General features: G+C 34.8%; 1 protein-coding gene across 3 annotated transcripts in view; it reads right to left on the bottom strand.

Annotated features, from left to right (window-relative positions):
* LOC150089360 (E3 ubiquitin-protein ligase arih1-like) overlaps nt 1-19,998 on the bottom strand; it is a 269,746-nt gene that overhangs the window by 79,609 nt on the left and 170,139 nt on the right. For all 3 annotated transcript variants that reach the window (XM_090368540.1, XM_090368542.1, XM_090368541.1), the window contains one exon: nt 811-941. In XM_090368540.1, coding sequence (XP_090224666.1) covers nt 811-941 — 131 coding nt within the window. The remainder of the gene's footprint in view (nt 1-810; nt 942-19,998) is intronic.

The following is a 19,998-nucleotide window of genomic DNA, read 5'->3' as shown; positions in this document are numbered from 1 at the left end:
TAAAAATCAACAAACACTCAACAAACACAAAAATGACAGATGCCGATAAATTTAAAGACAAAGTTATCATTTTTAAAATTTTTTAAGTTGGAAAATATATATTTTAAATATGAAAGATGTGTATAATACGTTATGACAGTTTGAGATCTATCTTCCATAACATTGAAACTATTCTTGAGAGGCAGTTCAATTTTTATATCAGCTGAAAAATAAATTTAATCTTAAAACGTTTTTAGTAATATAAATTAATACATAATTTACATGATCATGATTACACAAGTGTATTTGCATCAGTTGTTTTGAAAATCATGGAGTTAAGTAAATTATTATTACATTTATATTAATCTAACTTTACTGTATAATGTTATTAATTATCTAGAACTTAGATGGCCCACAACATGCAAAATAAAAAAAAAAAAAAAAAAAAGTCACCCATACCTGCTTTCAATGCTCACAATAATTATCTTTTAAGGAATTTATCTGGAATGGCATTTGGCTTTATTTATTCACAAAACATGTTGCTGATCATTTATCTATCTGGCTTCAATTTGTAACAAAAATGAAAAATACATAATGTCTACCGGAAAATGTTTTTGGACAATGCTGCATTTTAACTAAAACATGTGTAAAAGGTTAAAATGAATAATTAATGTTATTTACAAAAATACATATTTAAAAGAATTCACCATAATCAAGAAGCATATATGATAACTGTCAAAACAATAAGCAAGCCAAGTATAAAAAAAAAAAAAAACCAAACTTCACGGAAATGTTTTATTATTGAATATTATGACTGTTAAGTAAATTTACCATGATGATCCATGAGGCTCCCATGGACCAAGACAAACCCAACAGAAATCAAACTTACAACTCTGGTTTTTGCAAATCATGTGATTACATCCACCATCTTTTTCTATAGTTGCATTACAATTTGGACATTCCTGCAATATAAAAGAATTAGAACAAGTTTAAGACTGGGATCTAAAAAAACTTAATTACAGAAACATATTGCCAAAACAATGACAAAAGATAATGAATATTTTATTACTAATATGGTTAGAAATTATTGCTGGGATTTTAAAGAACTGTAGTACAAATTATTATTCATTACTGGTCAACAAAATGCTTTTTTTTTTTTTTTTTTTTTTTATGTAAACACTTTTCTAAATCAGTTTCATGTACTGTTTTCATATGATAACAATCAGTACAAGTTGATTAAGAAAATTTCATTACAAAATATGAGAACTGATTACAGTTTACATTTTTATCACATTTTACAATTTAAACCTAATATACACTTTATACACATAATTAAATACTACACATAATACAGAACACTACTGTTAAAAAAAAAAAGGAAAAATTTAAAATTGTTGTAGCACCGGATATGGCCAACAAGCATTCATTCCAAAAACCTTACCGATGTAACAGTGATGTTTCACTGACTTAATGTCTTGATCAAATTGTTCCCCTACTCATCACTTACAGTGCCAAGGTTTTCAAAGAAAGAGGTCTAAAAATGCAAGAAACAAAGTTTCGGCAACATATGATGTCCCATTTCTTTATATGCAGGATACCTATGGTTACCCAAAAAGTTTCCACAAAGCCATATGAAAGCCTGCCATGCTTTCATTTCTAATACATTGATATATTTTTCGAAGCTTTCATTCTACAGAAGCCCACTGATTTGAAGCTACAAAAAGATTCTCTTACACATTCACAACACTGATTTCTCACAGAAATCAAATCCTCGTGAATTCATCTCGCCAATCGCTTTCATAAAACTCTTCACTGGATCCACTAATGGAACATACTGTACACTACTCATATCTAGCTCATATGTTCTTCTTTGAGGCCAATCATGTCTGATATAATGTTTTGGTAAAATAGTTATCCCACAAGCATAAGAAACAACATTTTGTTAAACTGCCTTGCATGTCCTTTAGCATATATACCAATGACTTGAGATCACTGCAAATATTCCATTGATTAGTGATGCATTATGGAAATAAATTCTGCTTCACTGAGAAGATGGATAAAAACATAGGCTTGTTAGGAAAAATCTCTTAATATCAAAACACAAGTTAAAAAGTTAAATAAGTTAAAAAATAAAAAAAGTTAATCACAAAAGCTTTCGGACAAGTTTTCCTTCTTTGGTTGTGAACATTATTACAAAAATAAAGAATATCACGCTGCATTGCATTTCTTTGAATAGTGATGTCTCCTTCACCATGAGCAGCTGATGAGGTACCATTCTGATGTAACGTGCACTTGTGACAATTCGCCTAAACCTCAATTGATATCATGACAGTAACAGAGCAGATGCTTTATGTCACCAAAACAACTTTTTTTCCCCCTTCTTTTTGATAGTGAGATGCTGATGGTCTTCTTAACCAAGAATTTCTGCTTTAGTTCTCAAGAGAAGTTTGACTTTATCTTTAGAGAAGGCTACATTTCAAACAAGGCTGTTCAACTAATCTAGCTCACCTCTTCATCAGATATATATTTAGTATCTGCTGAGTTAGCATTAGCATTAGTAGAGGCATTTGATGCAAGAAAGGCAAGCTTATGCAGCATCAGCCAAAAAAAAAAAAAAAAAAAAAAAAACCCACTTCACCCCTCTGTTTGTTCAAAATACCTGTCCAGCTGAGCCTTAAACTTATTTAGGCTATCAACCTCCACCACAAGGGATGGAAGTCTGTTCCACCAACCAACCACCCTCTGGCTAAAGGCAAATTTCCGCACGTCTACTCCTACATCTGTCTTTCCTCAATTTGAATTTATGCCCTCTCAGGTGATTTTTCTGAGCTAGAGGAAGAATCCCATCAACATTGAGCATGCTTAAACCATTCAAGGCTTTATACACCTCTATCAGATCACCTCGCTGATGCCTAGTCTCCAGACTGTAATTTGCAAAACTTAAGCCTTTCTTCGTAAGAGCACCCCTTTGTTCCATTCACTAATCTTGTTGCCCTTCTCTATACTCGTTCCAGCAGCTCTACATCTTTCTTGAAATGAGGCCTCCAGACCTGTATACAGTACTCTAGGTGTGGCCTGACCATTGCCTTATACAATGGAATAATCACCTCCTTATCCCTGCTGGAAAAATTCCTGTATATCATTGACAATACTCCATGAGCTACTCTTGCAGCCCGTCTGCACTGCTCAGAGAACTTCATATCTGCCTGCACAACCACCCCCAAGTCCCTTTCATTCTCTACCACTGTCAGTGTAGTACCACAGAGTTGATACGTTGCTCTGGGGTTGCTGTTTCCCATGTGGAGTACTTTACATTTGTCAATGTTAAACTTCATTTACCACCTCTCAGCCCATCTGCTCAACCTTTCCAGATCCTGTTGCAGCAGCATAGTGTCAGTAGTGTCCTTGACAACCCTGCCAACCTTTGTATCGTCTGCAAACTTGGACATTAAGCTTGATATACCATCATCAATATCATTTATAAATACAGAAAACAATAATGGACCCAACACTGAGCCCTGAGGGACTCCACTAATAACATTAGTCCACGATGAGCAGTGTCCATTGATTACCACTCTCTGTCTTCTCCCCCCCAACCACCCCTTTATCCATAGCAGCAATTTGCCTCCAATGTCACACTGCTCCAATTTGTGTAGCAGTCTTCCATGTGCAACAGTATCAAAAGCCTTTCTAAGATCCAAGTATATAATATCAAAGTTATTCCCTGCATCCAGTTCTTTTGTGACTGCATCATAGTATCCAATCAAGTTGGTCAGGCAAGACTTCCCCTTAACAAAACCATGCTGTGTCTGAGCTATAACTGAAGTCTTGTCTAAATGATCCTGCAGTGCTTCTTTAACCAGTGCCTCCATTAATTTTCCTGGAACAGAAGTTAAGCTCACAGGTCTATAATTACTTGTGTCAGCCTTTGATCCTCCTTTGTGAATTGGGGTCACATTTGCAAATTTCCAGTCTATGGGTACCTCCCCTGAGTCCAAGGAAGCTCTCATAATTATGGCTAAGGGTTTGCTTACTTCCTTTGCTGCCTCCTTTAATATAACTGGATAGATCCCATCCACCCCGGGTGCCTTTCTTGTGTTTATCTTCAACAGTTTCTCCTCCACTTTACTCCCAGTGATTTCAAGATTCTGTAGCTTACTGCTAGAGTTGAATACACCTCTGGCATTCCCCTTGCTGAATAACTCCTCATGTGTGAATGTCGATGCAAAATATTCATTTAGTTTGTTAGCTACCTGAGCAGAATCATCAACAGTTGACCCATCAATATCAAGTGGACCAATCTGATTCATCCCCTTCCTTCTAGAGTTTACATAAGTAAAGAACTCTTTGCTGTTTTTCTTTGCATCCCTTGCCAAGGATTTCTCGTAATCTGCCTTCGCCTGCCTAACCTCCTTTGTAACTTGGTTGCATATCAACTTGTATCTATCATAGGCTTCTGTGTCATGTGTTAATTTGTAAGTATCCCATGCATTTTTCTTCTCTGCCATATGCCTCATTAGTTCATCTGACATCCATTTTGGCCTAAACCTTGAACAATATTTCTTAGTTGGTATGTAAAGCCTAGTAGCTTCCAAGATAAGTTCTTTGAATGCTTCCCATTTTGAATTTGCTGTTGGTAACATCATCAGTTGGTCCCACTGTATCGAATTTAAATACTGTCTCAGTCCATCGTAGTCGCCTTTACGGAAGCAATAACCCTTCCCTTTACCCCTAATGGTAGTTACCTCTTTGAGTAAATCCCACTTCAGCACACTGTGATCACTGCCACCTAGTGGTTCATTTATCTGCAGATTCTTAATGCATGAAGAATCACTGCTGATAATCAAATCAAGAGTATTACTCCCTCTAGTTGCCTCCCGAACATGCTGATGTAGAAAACAATCATCCAATAAATCCACAAAAGCCCTGCTAGTGTGTGAGTAACCAGCCCCCACATTCCAGTCAATATCTGGGAAATTAAAATCTCCCATTATAAGACTCTCTGATTTACTGGCCCACTCTATTTCCCTGTACAGTTCCTTATTATACTCATCAGAGTCATTAGGCCTATAGCACACTCCTACTCTCAATTTTGATCTCCCAATGCTTATGTCACACCAAACTGACTCAACACTGCACTGTCCAGCGATGTCGACTGGCTTCACTTCCTTGGTTTTTATATGTTTCTTAACTAATAGCATAACCCCTCCCCCCTTCCTACCCTGTCTATCCTTTCTGTAGACGTTGTACTCCCCAAATTGCAGTTCTGCATCCCTTATATCTGTGTGACACCACGTCTCTGATATCCCAACAATATCTGCCTTTGCTGTTTTGAGCAATACCTCAAATTCATCAAATTCATTTACTAAACTCCTAGCATTGGTGTACACACAAGTATACCTGCACCTGTTTCTATTCTTAGCTACCCTAACACAACCCATGTGTTTACTTGTACCGCAATGGCTCCCAGCAGTCTCTGAAATAACCATGCACCTTGTTTTTCAGGCTTCTGCTCATTCTAATAGAAGCAGTGCAAGAATCTCTTTCACCTCTGCCAGTGCTACTGTCAATTTATTGGTCTTTGTCTCCCCCCAAGCTAGCAGTTTTCCGACCCACCTAACAACTGTGGAGGTACTTCAGGATCGGTTGAGTTCTCAACCGATCCTGAAGTACCTCCACCAATTGCACCTTCAACGTATTTCATTTCATCTTCTAAAGAATCTAGTCCATGCTGTGGAGTCACTAGAATTTGCATAATGTCATCATGAGGTATTGGTCTCTGCTGAAACCAGGTTCGGAAAAAACAATCTTGCACTTATTTTTCACTGAGAATCCAATTACATTCACATTACAAAAGTAACAATCACCAGCAGAGTTTTTTGGCATCCTCCATATCATATGTATGGCAAATGGCATTGACTTTTATTCAACCAGTCACATAATCCATGTGACATTTTATTTAGCACCACATGTTATTTGTACAAGCAGTAAAAATAACGGGTGCCTTATTCTAGTCAACTAGAGGACAGTCAAAGGATAATTGGAAATTTTCAATCTGTTTGCAAGGGTGATTGCATACCACTTTGATTTAATTAGGAAAGGTGCACACAGAGCAGAATGTGCTGGAGGAATTTTATACTTTTGAGGCATGGCAATGAATGTGTTCAGCAATTGACCAGATCTTACCTGAAACAATTTATAATCAAATAATTAAATTACGAAATAACAAGGATACATGAATATTCAAACAATTACACAAGATGAATGTATAAATAATAATTATATTTATGCAGGTTAGCTGAATAGATATGTGAGTGGTATAATCGTTCTCAGCATATTCATGCAATTGGTCTCATCACAAAAACTAGATGTGCTAGTGGAAAACTGAAAACAGATTTGGAACCAGCATTCAAAGATCTATCTAGTGTGCACTTTTTTTTTATTTTAATTCCTGATAAAAAAATACTTGGCCTCTATTGTTACTTATTAAAAAAAAAAAAAAAAATTAACATTGATATACAGGCGATATACAATATTGATATACATTGATATGATCAAGCTATTTTTTCTTTAAAGGGAATTTCAATATTTCCTACTGGCAAATGTATGTATTTCTAATTTATCTGTCCTGTTACCTGATTTAAAGTATTATCTTTAATTTAAGATTGTTAAGCATGAACTATTTTTAAGATAGCAGGGAGCACAGCTACATTGTAGCTATCAGAAATTGGACATATGAACAGCATATTTACAATAAATTCCTGTCTAACACTAAAGTTGAATGTTGGATAAGATCTGTTTGCAAGAGAAACTATAATACAATAGAATCTCAAAAATTCAGCACTTTTTGAATATTTCTATTAGTATAATCAACTATAATGAGGGGGAGGGGGGAAATAAGCTAATCAGATTTTAAAAAAACAAAAAAAAACCACACTACAGATGCCAGATTTATTCATTATATCTATTAATTTCCAAACACCAATTTCTTTCTGTTTTACATATTTTGTTATGTCATTATTACTACATATTTGCAGCAATAAAGTTCCCAGACCTGTGCTGTTGCAGTCATGTTTGATGAGTTTGAAAATAAATGGAAGTGGTTATGGTTATTTGGTTTTTAGGAGCATTAGCAGCTAAGGCCATATTGCTCCGGGGATATGCGGTGGTCATTTCTTGACCTTTCCGCATCCTCCGTATTTGGTGGTGACAGGCTCGAACCCCGGTCTAATCAAGAAGCATGTGCTATGAACTGCTGCTCCTTCCCACCTGGCTACGGAGGCGCCTAATGGAAGTGGTAAGTTGTAGTTCAAACTTCCTCCAACTGATGATGGTACAGAGATTGTCTAGTAAGTTGACAGGTTTCATGTAACAAGTTTTAATTAGTAGCATTAACGTTCCATGTCTCAGTTTTGCAATGGTGCAATGAACAAATAACAAATTTGCTTTAAAATGTGAAATCTGCAACAGAAACGTATGAAATGTTAAGTTGTATCAGTGTGTTCGAATGGTATAAGTGGTTCAAAGGTGAACACTGCGATTTTTATGATGACCCAAGAAGTGGGTATCTGTCAACAACTTGAAATGAGGAGAGTTGGAAAGTTCAGGAAATTGTGGAGAGATCATTGTTTGATCCTCAAAATTATGGTTGAAGAGTTCAACGTGAATAAGGAGATGATTTGTCAAATTTTGCATGAAGATTTAGAGAAAACCAAGGTCTGTGCAAAACTGTGCCGAATAGCCTCATGGATAAGCAGAAGCAACACAGAGTGTTGTCATGCAAAGACTTCATCCAGATTTTCAAGACAATCCTAATTTTCTCAACTGTACTGTCATTGGACATGAGTGTTAGGTAATAGTAGTAGTGGCATGTGATGCAAGAAAGCAAGTGTATGAGCTTAAGCAGCATCAGCCAAAAAAAAAAAAAAAACACCATTCCCTCCAAATGCCTGTCCAGTTGCTCCTTAAATTTATTCAACCTATCAACTTCCACAACGACAGATGGAAGTTTGTTCCAGCAATTAACCACAAGCTGGCCAAATGCAAATTTTCTTACATTCATTCTACATCTGTCCTTTCCCAATTTGAATTTATGCCCCCCTAGGTTCGTAATCTGAACAAGTGGAAGGATCCCATCAGAATTCAGCATGCTCAACCCATTCAAGGCCCTACACACCTCAATCAGACCATCGCGCAGGTGCCCAGTCTCCAGCCACTGCAACTTGCAGAACTTAAGTCTCTTTACAAGAGGATCCCGTCATTCCCCTCACCAATCCTGTTGACCTTCTCTGGGCACGCTCAAGCAAATCGACATCTTTCCCAAAATGAGGCCTCCAGACCTCATTTTGGGAAGGTGTTTCAGTACGACCCAGAGATGAAGCTTCAGAGCATGCAGTGGATCTTCATTATGTCCCAAAAGATTTTGTTTACAGATGTGCAGAATCAAGATGATGCTGATCATGTTTTTCAACAAACAGGGTGTGATTCACAAGGAATTTTCACTTGAAAAGAGAAAGAGTCAGTGCTGTGTTCTACATGCAGGTGCTTCAAAGGCTATTGATGTGCATTTCCCAGGTAATGGCACATTTTGAGAGAAAGACAGCTGGCTCTTGTTGCATGACAATGTTCCCAAAAAAAAAAAAAAAATGAAAAATGTTGCAGAGACATTTCTGACAAAACATGGCACTGTACAGATCAACCATCCACCCCGATCTAGCACCAGTGGATTTCTTCCTCTTTCCCAAGATAAAAACTGTCTTCAAAGGGAAGAGGCTTTCAGGATGTTGGGAACAAAGAAAAACATAACTACTGAACTGAACATCTTCTTGGATGCCTTTGCTGACTCTTTTCAGACACTTTTTCACTTTTTGTAATAAGTGCATTCAATCAGGTGGCGATTAATTTGAATAAAAATAAAACCATTTTTGAGCTCCTTCACTTCATGTTCTTTTGATTGCACCAGCCCAGGAATTTTACTGCCATATTTCGTAAACAGTGTAAATCCATCAGCATTTCAGACACTCAGTCTAAAATACCGATGAATCCAATATCTTTCTATTTCAGAAAGTTTAGGAGAAGTTCGGTTGGCCTGCCTCTCTAAAATCCACCCATGCACACCTTGATGGTAAGCCCTGTTACATCACTCTGGTAGCAATGAACATGTACAGTGGTCCTCTTCAAGATGCCTGGTCAGCGTGAAGAGGAAAAGATCAAACCATCCAGCACATGACAGCAAGACAAAACAAATGGCCCTCAGTCCCCAGCGGCTTTCACTCCCCTCTTATGGCAGAGAGAGGATTAGAGTGGAAACAGAGGGTGCTAAGAATCTCTGGGTAAGACCAGGCTGCCATGCACGGAAACTGAACTTGGCCTGTTACGATGTAAGATCGTTCATCGGTGAAGATAGGATATTAGAGCTGGAAAAGGAATTAGAAAATGTTAAGTGGAATATCATCAGTTTGGCTGAAACAAGAAGAAATAAATCACCTAGTTTATGAAGTTAAAATCTGCTGTACACAGGGGTGTGCTGGTAAATTTTTAACAACCGGCTCTCTAAAAGAAAGCCGGTTTTAACTGCGACCACCACCCCTAAAGCAGCGGCACCTGTCTTCCATGATCTTTTGTGCGGATGATGGCATGCAACGTGATCGATCACAAGACACTCCTTTCCTGGACTGGTGTGTTTTCACCACCAGGGAGCAGGAAAATTTTTTATTATTATTATTTCCTCTTCCCTACTTACATTCTCACTTGTTTTTTTATTTCTTAACTGTGGAAGATGAAAAGCTAGCAATTCTTTTCAGTTTTTACTTTATGGTCCAAGACAGTTCTTTTTTTTTAAATGTTAATATGAAAAATTAATAAAAAAAATTAATTAATATGAAATGAAAAATATTTGGTTAACTTTTGTTATACACTATTTTTAGAGTACATTGATAATTAAAAAAATATCCACAATTGTTTTAACATATTTTGTATTTTTAGGAACGTTTTCTTCACACTGCATGCCTCAACGAAGTATAAAAAGCTGCCAACATTTCATGTTTAGAAGTTATAATACCTTCATTGTCCTCATTTTCCTTCTCTTGTCATCAACGTCACTAGTTCTTTAAACTAGTTTTTAAATTTGAATTTTCTTTTTTTTGAAACTGTCTAAAAATGTGGGAGTCATTTGGATATTCAAGTACTGTGACCGTGTAAACAGATAGGGAAAAATTAAGGAAAGTGTGGATGCAACCTTCTGCAAAATAGATGATTATTTCTCAGGGTAAAAAAAAATAATTTTCTGCTAATTCCCTGTTAGAGAATTTGGGACTACCCCTTGATCTGCTCACTGTTCGCCAGGGCAATTTCTTGGTATGTGGGACAGTTGGCCAGATAAGTTTTACAAGTACCACTATGTTGTAGAATGGTAATCACTTTAGCTTTCTTAATTCGTGCTTAGCATGAATTAAGAAAACAGCAGCACTAATTTCCTGAAGGCCGGGTGTGTACCCTTACATCTCTTCATTATATGAAAATCTGTTCATTATATGAAAATATTCTTCACTCAATGGAAACTATTTTACATGTAATTACCAAGGGGAATTAAAAAAAATGCTAAATAGAACTTTAGCTATAAAGGATTCGTTAAACAGAGGTCCGATTGATTAATTTAAAATTCTAAAAATGGTTGAAAAGTTTTATACAGCAAATATCTTAACAAGAGACAATGAAAAATGCAAATTACTTAAATAGGATTACCAGATGTCCTCGTTTTTAGAGCATCCTTGCAGGTTTTACACTTACATTCTAGATTTTTTGTAATTTAAAAAAAAAAAAATATCATCTGATCATAAAATGAATTTTCATTAAATATTCTGTGCATTGCACCTTCAGTCAATACAACAGAATAAATAAGAACAATGCACTGATTGCATTAAGTAGACTGTATTAACCCAAAATTACACAAGTGGTCAGATGTATTATCATCATCATTTGTCTAATTGAAAATTGATGATAGTAGATTATTTGACAAATTTTAAGGAATTTATTTCTGAGAAAAAGAAAGATGATAATTGGGAAAACTTATTAGCCCATAGAAAGTGAGCTGAATATTTTAATCAAAGCAAGAGTTCCAAGCTTTTAAAAATTACTCAAACATTTTCTATTTTTGCCCACAATGGGAACATAGAGCATGTATTTTCATTAATTAGCAATCAAAGGAGCAACATTAGAAATAAAATAGAAACAAATATAACACTATGAATAGTATTTTCTTGGTTACTATAATTTGAAAATGGATTGTAAAACATTTTATAATTACTTACTTTTAATCCAAACTTACTGTAAATGATTGGCAATAACGATAAATATGTATTATAATTTTTTAGTAATAAATACAATTTTTAAAACGTTTTTAAAACTAAAAATGTCCTAGTTTTTTCCTATTTTGTCCTAGTTTTTGAATTCTAGATCTGGTAAACCCTATATTTAAATAACTATAAGCTTATTTGAATAGTAGTTAAACATGTGAAAAAAAATATACTGACTATTACAAATTTCAAAATGTACTGCATCCAAATGTCACACGTCACTGTTAATAAAGGGGCCTGTACGGCTTAGCATCCCAAAAAAGGCATTGACTACCTTTCCTGTGGTATATTTGTAGATAGTGAAAACCTAACAGTGCAATAAATAAGAAAAGATTTTTTATATGGGGGGTGGGGGGTTAGAGAGAAAGTAGAAATTTGATATTGAATGTAAAGCATATTTTATTAATAGTACAGCACTTATTTTAGGTGATGCCTGTGGCAAATGTCACGGTTGTGCACCTCTAGAGCTGGCCCAGACTTTCTGTAACATAAAGGGTAACTTCCTGCTTGATTTAACCGCAAGGGACTTTTCAGAATAAAACACCTATTGTTACTGTTTTCACATCACTTGACATTATTTCTAGATGAAATACTGACAACTACTTTCCATCCATTTGAAGCAGAAAACATTCTCCACTACCCACACTGTAATGGATTACTTTCTGTTCAATAAAGGATTACTACTGTTCAGTGGCCTAGCCAGGGTAAGGTAGGGTCAGCAGGTACATTGTACTCTCCTGATACAGAAATCTGGTATTGTGGCACATTTTTAGAAAAGCAATACTGCAATATACATTGTACAACTTAAGTATTTATTCAATGTTTTTAAAAATATTAACTTTTATATCTATGGTGCAGATGTGGGAAACCATCGGTGGCACCTGACTATATACTATGCCACTACTATCTATAATTTAGCGGTTCCTTACCGGTGGTTTGCAAACCCCCTCGGGGTTCGCACTAAAAATGCTGTGATGCCGTCTGCTTAGGATTTACATAGGAAATTTTGGAAACAAGATTTTGAAATGAAAATGGCAGAATGATTAGGGCAAATTATAGGATAAGAATAGACTTTAGATAATGGAAAATAAGTAGCTTAATGAGAAATAGATATAATTTTAGTTATGTTTCCCAGAAAAAAAGAGTGCCCTTAACCGGAACGAATCATTAATTAAGAATGGCAGTTGAAAGCTTTGAAGTGTTTCCAGTGAGAAAGGCAGGGAAGGAAAGATACTTAGCTTGAGGAGCTAACAAATAAATTTATATAAATGTAATAATTAAACAAAGGCAAAGAGGAATGAGGGGAAATAAATAGAAAGGGATTTGATTGGCCAAGTTGTGAGTGCAGAAAGGGGAAAATGGTTCATGGAAGAACCATAATATATTTCTTCGTGCCAAAACTCCATATATTATATAGAATAAATTATATCTTTCTATACATTAAAATAATTTTCCTCCTAATATTTATTCAGCCAATGGGAGAAGAGAGATGTGGGTTACGTGGCAATACATAACAAATACAAAAATACATAATGGAAGCTCGTTTTACCGTGGTAAAACAAGCTTCTGTTTAAGCACGGTCACGCGCTATGTTTATCTAACACAACCACGCAGTACCATTCTTGATTTCCATATGTAACGTATTTATTTAAATAAACTAAATGCAACAAGGCATAATATTTTAAGATTCTATATCTATATAATCTCAGTGTAGATACACCATAGACAACTCTTAAAGAAAAATTACAATCATAGTGTGAAAGGCACCCACCGATGAAAAGCCAACTAGTTTTGAAACGGTGCCATCTGGGTGATGGTGCCCACTAAGAATATGTGACAACAGTCTTCTCTATTAGTGAAGCGTTACTTATTCAAGGTAGTGTGATACATGGTACCTCGTTGTGAAGGATGAGCACAATATGAGATACAGATGAAATGATGCCTTTCACACTATGATTGTAATCGTTCTTTAAGAGTTGTCTATGGTGTATCTACACCAATATTATATAGATATAATAATATATTTATGTATTCATAGCTGAAGAAGAGACAAACACAGAATCGACAGCATCTGTAAGTATTTTATTTTATCAAAAGAAACAAGTGCAGCGAGCAGGGGACAAAACCCCCTAGTATAAATTATTATAATATAAATTATTAATAAAAATATCATAAATAAATAGAATATATTATATTCCATATATTTATGGAATTTTGGCAAGGAATCAAAATTCCATATTTTATATGGAATTTTGCTGCAAATTAGAGTGGTTTGTGAAGAAAGAGTTGAAGAAGGGGTTCTTAAGTCAAAAAAGGCTGGGAACCGCTGCTTGAATTAATCGCTTATGTATTATTTTTGCAGTTCATTTTGTTTCATGTTTATTTTCGTAATTGTATAGGTACTGCTTATATTTTATGACATATCATAAATAAGTAACGAATAAAAAAAAAAAAAAAAACATACTAAATACATTAATAAAATAATCATTTATAAAATAGTTTGTTGTTATTATTTACACCTTTAATATAATGTTTTTGTAATACAGACATATACAGATATTCAGGCACCTTCCACTTAAAACCAAAAATAATAGGTAGATTATACATTACACATTTGCACGTTTTTTTTGTGAATGTCTGACAAAAAAATCCTAATTATGCCACTGCTACTATTTGATTTTACGAAAGCTCATGTGAAGTTCCTTTGACACCAATTTTCGAAGTTCACAATGCAACTATCAATAGAAATATTTTCTGGAAATTCGTGTTAGAAGAAAAAAATATACATCCAGAAAACTTGCTGTACTGCTATTATTCCCTAAAAATAGTTACAATAAAGCAACCTTTTCTTTTATTAATTGCACACTGTAGTGTTATCTGTCTTACACCAGTTTTTTCCCCCATTTCCATTGTTGCTTCCGATAAATGAATTTCCTTGATTTTTCTGTTAGTAGATACAATTACCATTGAAGAAAATAAGTATATTATTTTCATTTTTCAAAAACAATTTTTTGCAATTCTTTCAGTTATGTTTCTTATGCCAAGAAACAATTGCGTCTTTTTTTTTTTTTTTTTTTTTTTTTAAACCTGTATCGTGCTTGTGAGTGACGGGGCCTTCCCATTACTCACTGCTCCATGTCCAAACTTATAATTCCCTTTAGCCAGCGGCGAAGCACACATGTGGAACATTCAAACAAATTCAGTGACCCTGCTGTCCTTGAGGAAACTTTCAGAAGATTGGACTGGTCACAGAAAGGAGTCAATGTGAATGGAGAGTACCTAAACCATTTACGATTTGCAGATGACATTGTCTCATAAGTCACGATCGCAAAGAATTAGAAAAAAATCTTAATCAGTTATGCACAGTTAGTAAGGATTTCAGACTAAAGATGAATATGGTTAAAACAAAAATGATGAACAAGTATGCCACAGAAAGGAATATAATCATTTAATGAGTAGTAATTGAAAAGGTGAATTCATATACTTATCGGGACAAGTCATTAGCTGTAATAATGATAAATGGCTGGAAGTTAAGAGAACAATAAATTTTGGATGGACAGCATTCAGAAAATATAGTCATATACTGAGGAGCAATATCTCAATTTGTCTGAAACAAAAAATAATGAACCAACGTATACTCCTCACCATGACTTATAGAAGTGAAACTTGGGCACTCAAAGGAATGGAAGAAAATCTGAAAACTACGCAGCAAAGAATGGAATGAATTATCAGGTATCAGACTGTTAGATAAGCGAAACATGGATTAGGCAGCAAATAAAGGACATTCTTATCAAAATTAAAGAAATGAAACGGTATTGGGGACTAAGAAAATAGCAGAATTTCAGTGGATTGAAAATGGCTGATGATGTATTTGATATTTAAGGAAATTTATTGCTGAAATCACATTGCAATATTTACATCTTATATTAAAAAATGTTGGACAAGCACAATATACAAATGCAATAACATGTGTGAAAAGGTCAAAATATATAATTAATGCTACTACAGAAATCAGCATTCAAACCCATGAACTTTATTTCTTAAGGTACTGTGTTGCCACTGGACAAATCTAGTATGAGTTAATATTTTGGTTTAATGTTGGTGACTACTGTTCTAGATTATGAGTATCAGAGCTACTGTACTGTCTAATTAAAATAATGAATTACCTCTGAATCGTTTGCTATGTGGATATCCTTCAAAATAAATAAATGAAAATAAAAACAAAATTTTCAAATATCCTGAATGTGTAAGGTTCTATTGTATTAAAAATCTGTTTTTATTTAGTGTGTGTGTGTGTGTGTGTTTATTGGCATGTTAGCTGCTATGGCTATAGTGTGCCTATTTGTAGGAATATTAGAAAATAATTAATAATGAAGCTAGTTTAATTTAATTTCAGTTCTGAAACCTATTCATAGAAGATGATACACACTAGGGCTTGCAAACCGGTTTTATAAACCGGTTAAATCCGGTTTTCATATTGAGTTGTTAAAACCGAAACCGAGCTTCTAAAACCGGATTCGAATATAGTTTTTTGTTATGCACATTTTCTTTTGTTTGTTCGTTTGTCTGGATCGTTCAACTGCTTTATGTTTTTTATTTTATTTTATTTTAAGGTAACGGTATTCATTGACTCTAGACGAATATACGTCTATACAAAATAAAAGGTATATGAATATAAATGTGCATTCAAAAGACAATCATTGGTCGTTAGGTCTTATTGAGATTAATGGTTCACTTGATAGCAGAAGAACTGAGCAAATTGTGAATGGACACTTCAAGGAATTTGGTTTGAACTTGGATAAGGATATTGTTGCCTGCACCACCGATGGAGCAGCAATGATGATTAAGTTTGGCAAGCAAATTACGCCTAATCATCAACAATGTATAGCCCATTGTATACATCTGTCAGTTATAGATGTACTTTATGAAAAAGCAATCAATTATGGTGCCACAGTCTTTGAGTCTCCCAAAGACAATGAAGAAAATGAAAATAATGAAGAAAGTAGTGATGCTGAAGAAGTTGAAGAAAGACAGCAAGGCATGCTTTATCAAACCGACTTTACCGATGAGCTCATTTATTTCTTCAATCCAATGGCCAATATTGCAAAAACTATTAACAAAGTCAGAAAAATTTGCAAGCTTTTTCGAAAATCGCCTACCAAAAATGACATATTACAAAATTTTGTTAAAGCAAAATTTAATGGGAAAGAATATAAACTTATGTTAGATTGCAAGACTAGATGGGATAGCACATTCTATATGTTTGAGAGATTTTTGAAATTGAATAATCGCATTCCAAATGCTCTATGTGCTGTACTGTCAACTGAAGCTGTGTCTGACGATGACTGGAAAACACTTGAATTGCTATGTGAAACTTTGCGACCAGTTGAAATGGTTCTGAAGGCTGTAACCTCAGAAGATACAGACTTACTTAAAGCAGAATCTTCAATAGAATTTCTGCTTGCTAAGCTTGATACAGAAGAAAACCCATTTACTTTAAAGTTTCACCAAAGCCTTTTGCAGCGTTACAATGCAAGACGAAATTGCAAACTGTGGCTTTGCTGAGCTATCTACACAACACCAAAAAGTTTAGGAAAGAAGATTCAGATTCAAGAACTTTTGATTTTCCAAGTAAGCAAGTTTTGAAAAAGCATGCTGAAGAGATTTATCAGAGATTATTTGCAAAACATTCCGAAGGAGTCTTAGCGTTGAATGAAGAAACTGAAAATAAACGAACTGTTCTTTTAGAAGAAAACAAAGACTCGTCTAGTTCCAATGTTGGAGATATACTCATGTGAGAGTATGATAGTGTAATAAAGAGATTAACTGAAGAGCCTTCAAAATATCTGAGTGAATTGGAAATCAGCAAAGAATTTAAAATTTTGGAGGCAACTAGCAGTAGAAGTGAAAAGCTGGAGAAAGTTTATAGAGCACTGCTGACCATTAAACCAACAAGTGTCTAATCTGAGAGAGTGTTTTCGATCACTGGTCTCTTTAACACAAAAATAAGGTCAAGTCTATCAGGAAAAATGCTTAATATACTGTGTTTTTTAAAGGATCATTTTCAGAACTGAGCAATAAATAGTAGAGTAATTTCCCCAAGCTGTTTTTTTTCACATTATTTTTATTTATTATTATTATTATTATTATAGGGATTATTATTTTTTTTGTTTACTATACAAGAAGATAGTTTTTATTCAAAGGATTTGAATACAATTTGTAATTTTGTATAATCTCAAGCTGGTTACTTTTTTTGGAACATTTTAATTTTTTAATTTTTTTTACTATAAGAGGTGATAGTTTAAAAGATTTGATTACGATTTTTACAATCTACCCAAGATAAAATAAATACCTGTGTTATAAGCTTTTAATTATTTTCCCTAAGTCTGAGAAAATCAGTTTTAAAACCGGTTTTAAGTGTAAACTTCGGTTAAACTCGGTTTTATGCAAGCCCTAATACACACCAATTTGTTTTAAAAAGCAGAAAAGTTCATTAACATTTGCATTCTCTCCAATGATATGATGTAATATCAATGGTTCTTGATGATTAGCCAGATTTTGAAGTATTGCAGCTTGATGTTGTTGATACTGTGGACAGTCAATCAGAATGTGTTTGACTGTTAGATGTTCTAAGCAGTGTGGACACTGAGGAGGATCATCGCCCATTAGTAGATGGCGGTGAGTCAGATGGGTGTGTCCTATTCTCATTCGTGTGAGTACCACTTCTTCCCGCCACACTGTCTGATTGCTCAAGTGCCAGAACTTTGGGCCTTGTTTCAGCTGGAAAAGTTTGTTATTCGTTTGGTTACGCCAAAGCTCTGTCCACTGTGCATGGCATGCTGCTTGAATTAAGATATTATAATCGGGCACTGGAATAGGGACAGAGGTTAGGTCTAAACTTGGACTTTTGGCAGATATATCAGCCACTTCATTCCCTTTTATGCCTGAATGTGCTGAAATCCAGCAAAACTTCACTAGTTGTTGACGATGATAAATCTGCAATAACAAGCTCCTGATTTTCATTAAAATATGGTGATTCTTTTGAGAGGTATTCTGCATTGCTCTAATTGAGCTGAGAGAGTCAGTGTAAACTATATATTTTGCAAATAGATGTAGAGTCAAATTTTCTAGAGCTAATTGTATTGCATACAGTTCTGCTGAAAAGTTGCTATACTCAGGTGGAAGAGAAGCTGATATGACAGCAGAGGGAAACATTGCTGCTGTTCCAACAGTTGAAAGAGATTTAGAACCATCCGTATATATTGGCAAGAAGTCAGCACAGGTTTGAATATGGCTAGCATGGAGTTGTTGCACAGTCAGTGCCAGTAGACGATTCTTTCCCCATTGAAGAAAATAGGTATCACAGGTCAGTTGAGGAAAGGTGGTCCATGGTGGATGAGAGTAATTCTTTATCTGTTGCCTATTGTGGAGAGGAACATTCCAATTCTGTGATATTTCAAGGAGCCATAGGCCATCTGGTCTTATTTTACTTGGTTTATTTCTGTAGAGATTGAAAAGTGGTTGAATAAAAAGGTATGGCTGAATAGGATGTGAAGAGCAAGTCTGTATTTTGGCTGCATATTTAAGTAATAACATTTTCCTATGAAGATGCAAAGGGGGCTCATGAGCTTCAATGTATAGACTCTGAGTTGGAGATGTCCTGTATGCACCAATTGCAATCCGCAGTGCATTATGTTGAATAGGATCCAGCCAGCGTAGCATACTCCTTCGGGCAGAATCATAAACTGGAGCGCCATAATCTAAACGGGATCTAATCAGTGCTCTATATAAGAGCAGCAAAGTTGTGTTTTTATTTAGTAAGCATGTAAGCAGTAGGTAAGGAAGCATGACTCCACTTTATCTTAAATATACTTCTTAAACAGTCTTAAAGTAAAGGCAAAATGTTAGACATTATTTTTCACAAATTAAAAAATTATTGAAATTTTTTAAATTACAATTAATGCAATTTTTAATTAAAAAATTGTGCGATGGAGAAAAGTCATACAAGCCCTTATGAAATGCAATAAATAATATTTTAAAGTTGTTTGCTTTGTTCATATATTCTACAGCATTTTTTTTTTTCAATTGCCTAGTACCGGTTTCTGAAAATTTTTGCATTCCAAGACTATTTTTTGTTGGAAGGGGTGGGGTGGGAGGAGTACTGCAAATAGCAATTCAAAATGAGACAAAAGAACATGGCCATAATGCAATAACATGTGTGAAAAGGTCAAAATATATAATTAAATGCTACTACAAAAATTAGCATTAACATTAGTAGAGGCATATGATGCAAGAAAGCAAGCTTATACATCAGCCAAAAAAAAAAAAAAAATATCCCTTCCCATTTCACTAATCCATTTACTCCAAATGTTTGTCTAGTTCTGCCTTCAATTTATTTAAGCTGTCAACTTCCACAATGACAGATGGAAGTTTGTTCCAGCAACCAACAAACAACCCACTGGCCAAAGGCAAATTTCCACACATCTATTCTACAACTGACTTTCCTCAATTTGAATGTCCCCTCAGGAGATTAATTTGGGCAAGAGGAAGAATCCCAACAGCATAGAGCTTGCTCAAACCATTCAAGGCCTTATACACCTTAATCAGATCACTTCGTAGGTGCCTCTAATCCAGACACTACAATTTGCAGATCTTAAACCTTTCT

The sequence above is a fragment of the Mastigoproctus giganteus genome, chromosome 2 (assembly GCF_048544385.1).
Source record: "Mastigoproctus giganteus isolate SK-2022 chromosome 2, ASM4854438v1, whole genome shotgun sequence".
In the NCBI taxonomy this organism is placed as follows: Eukaryota; Metazoa; Arthropoda; class Arachnida; order Uropygi; family Thelyphonidae; genus Mastigoproctus; species Mastigoproctus giganteus.
This window is presented reverse-complemented; position numbering and strand designations above follow the sequence as displayed.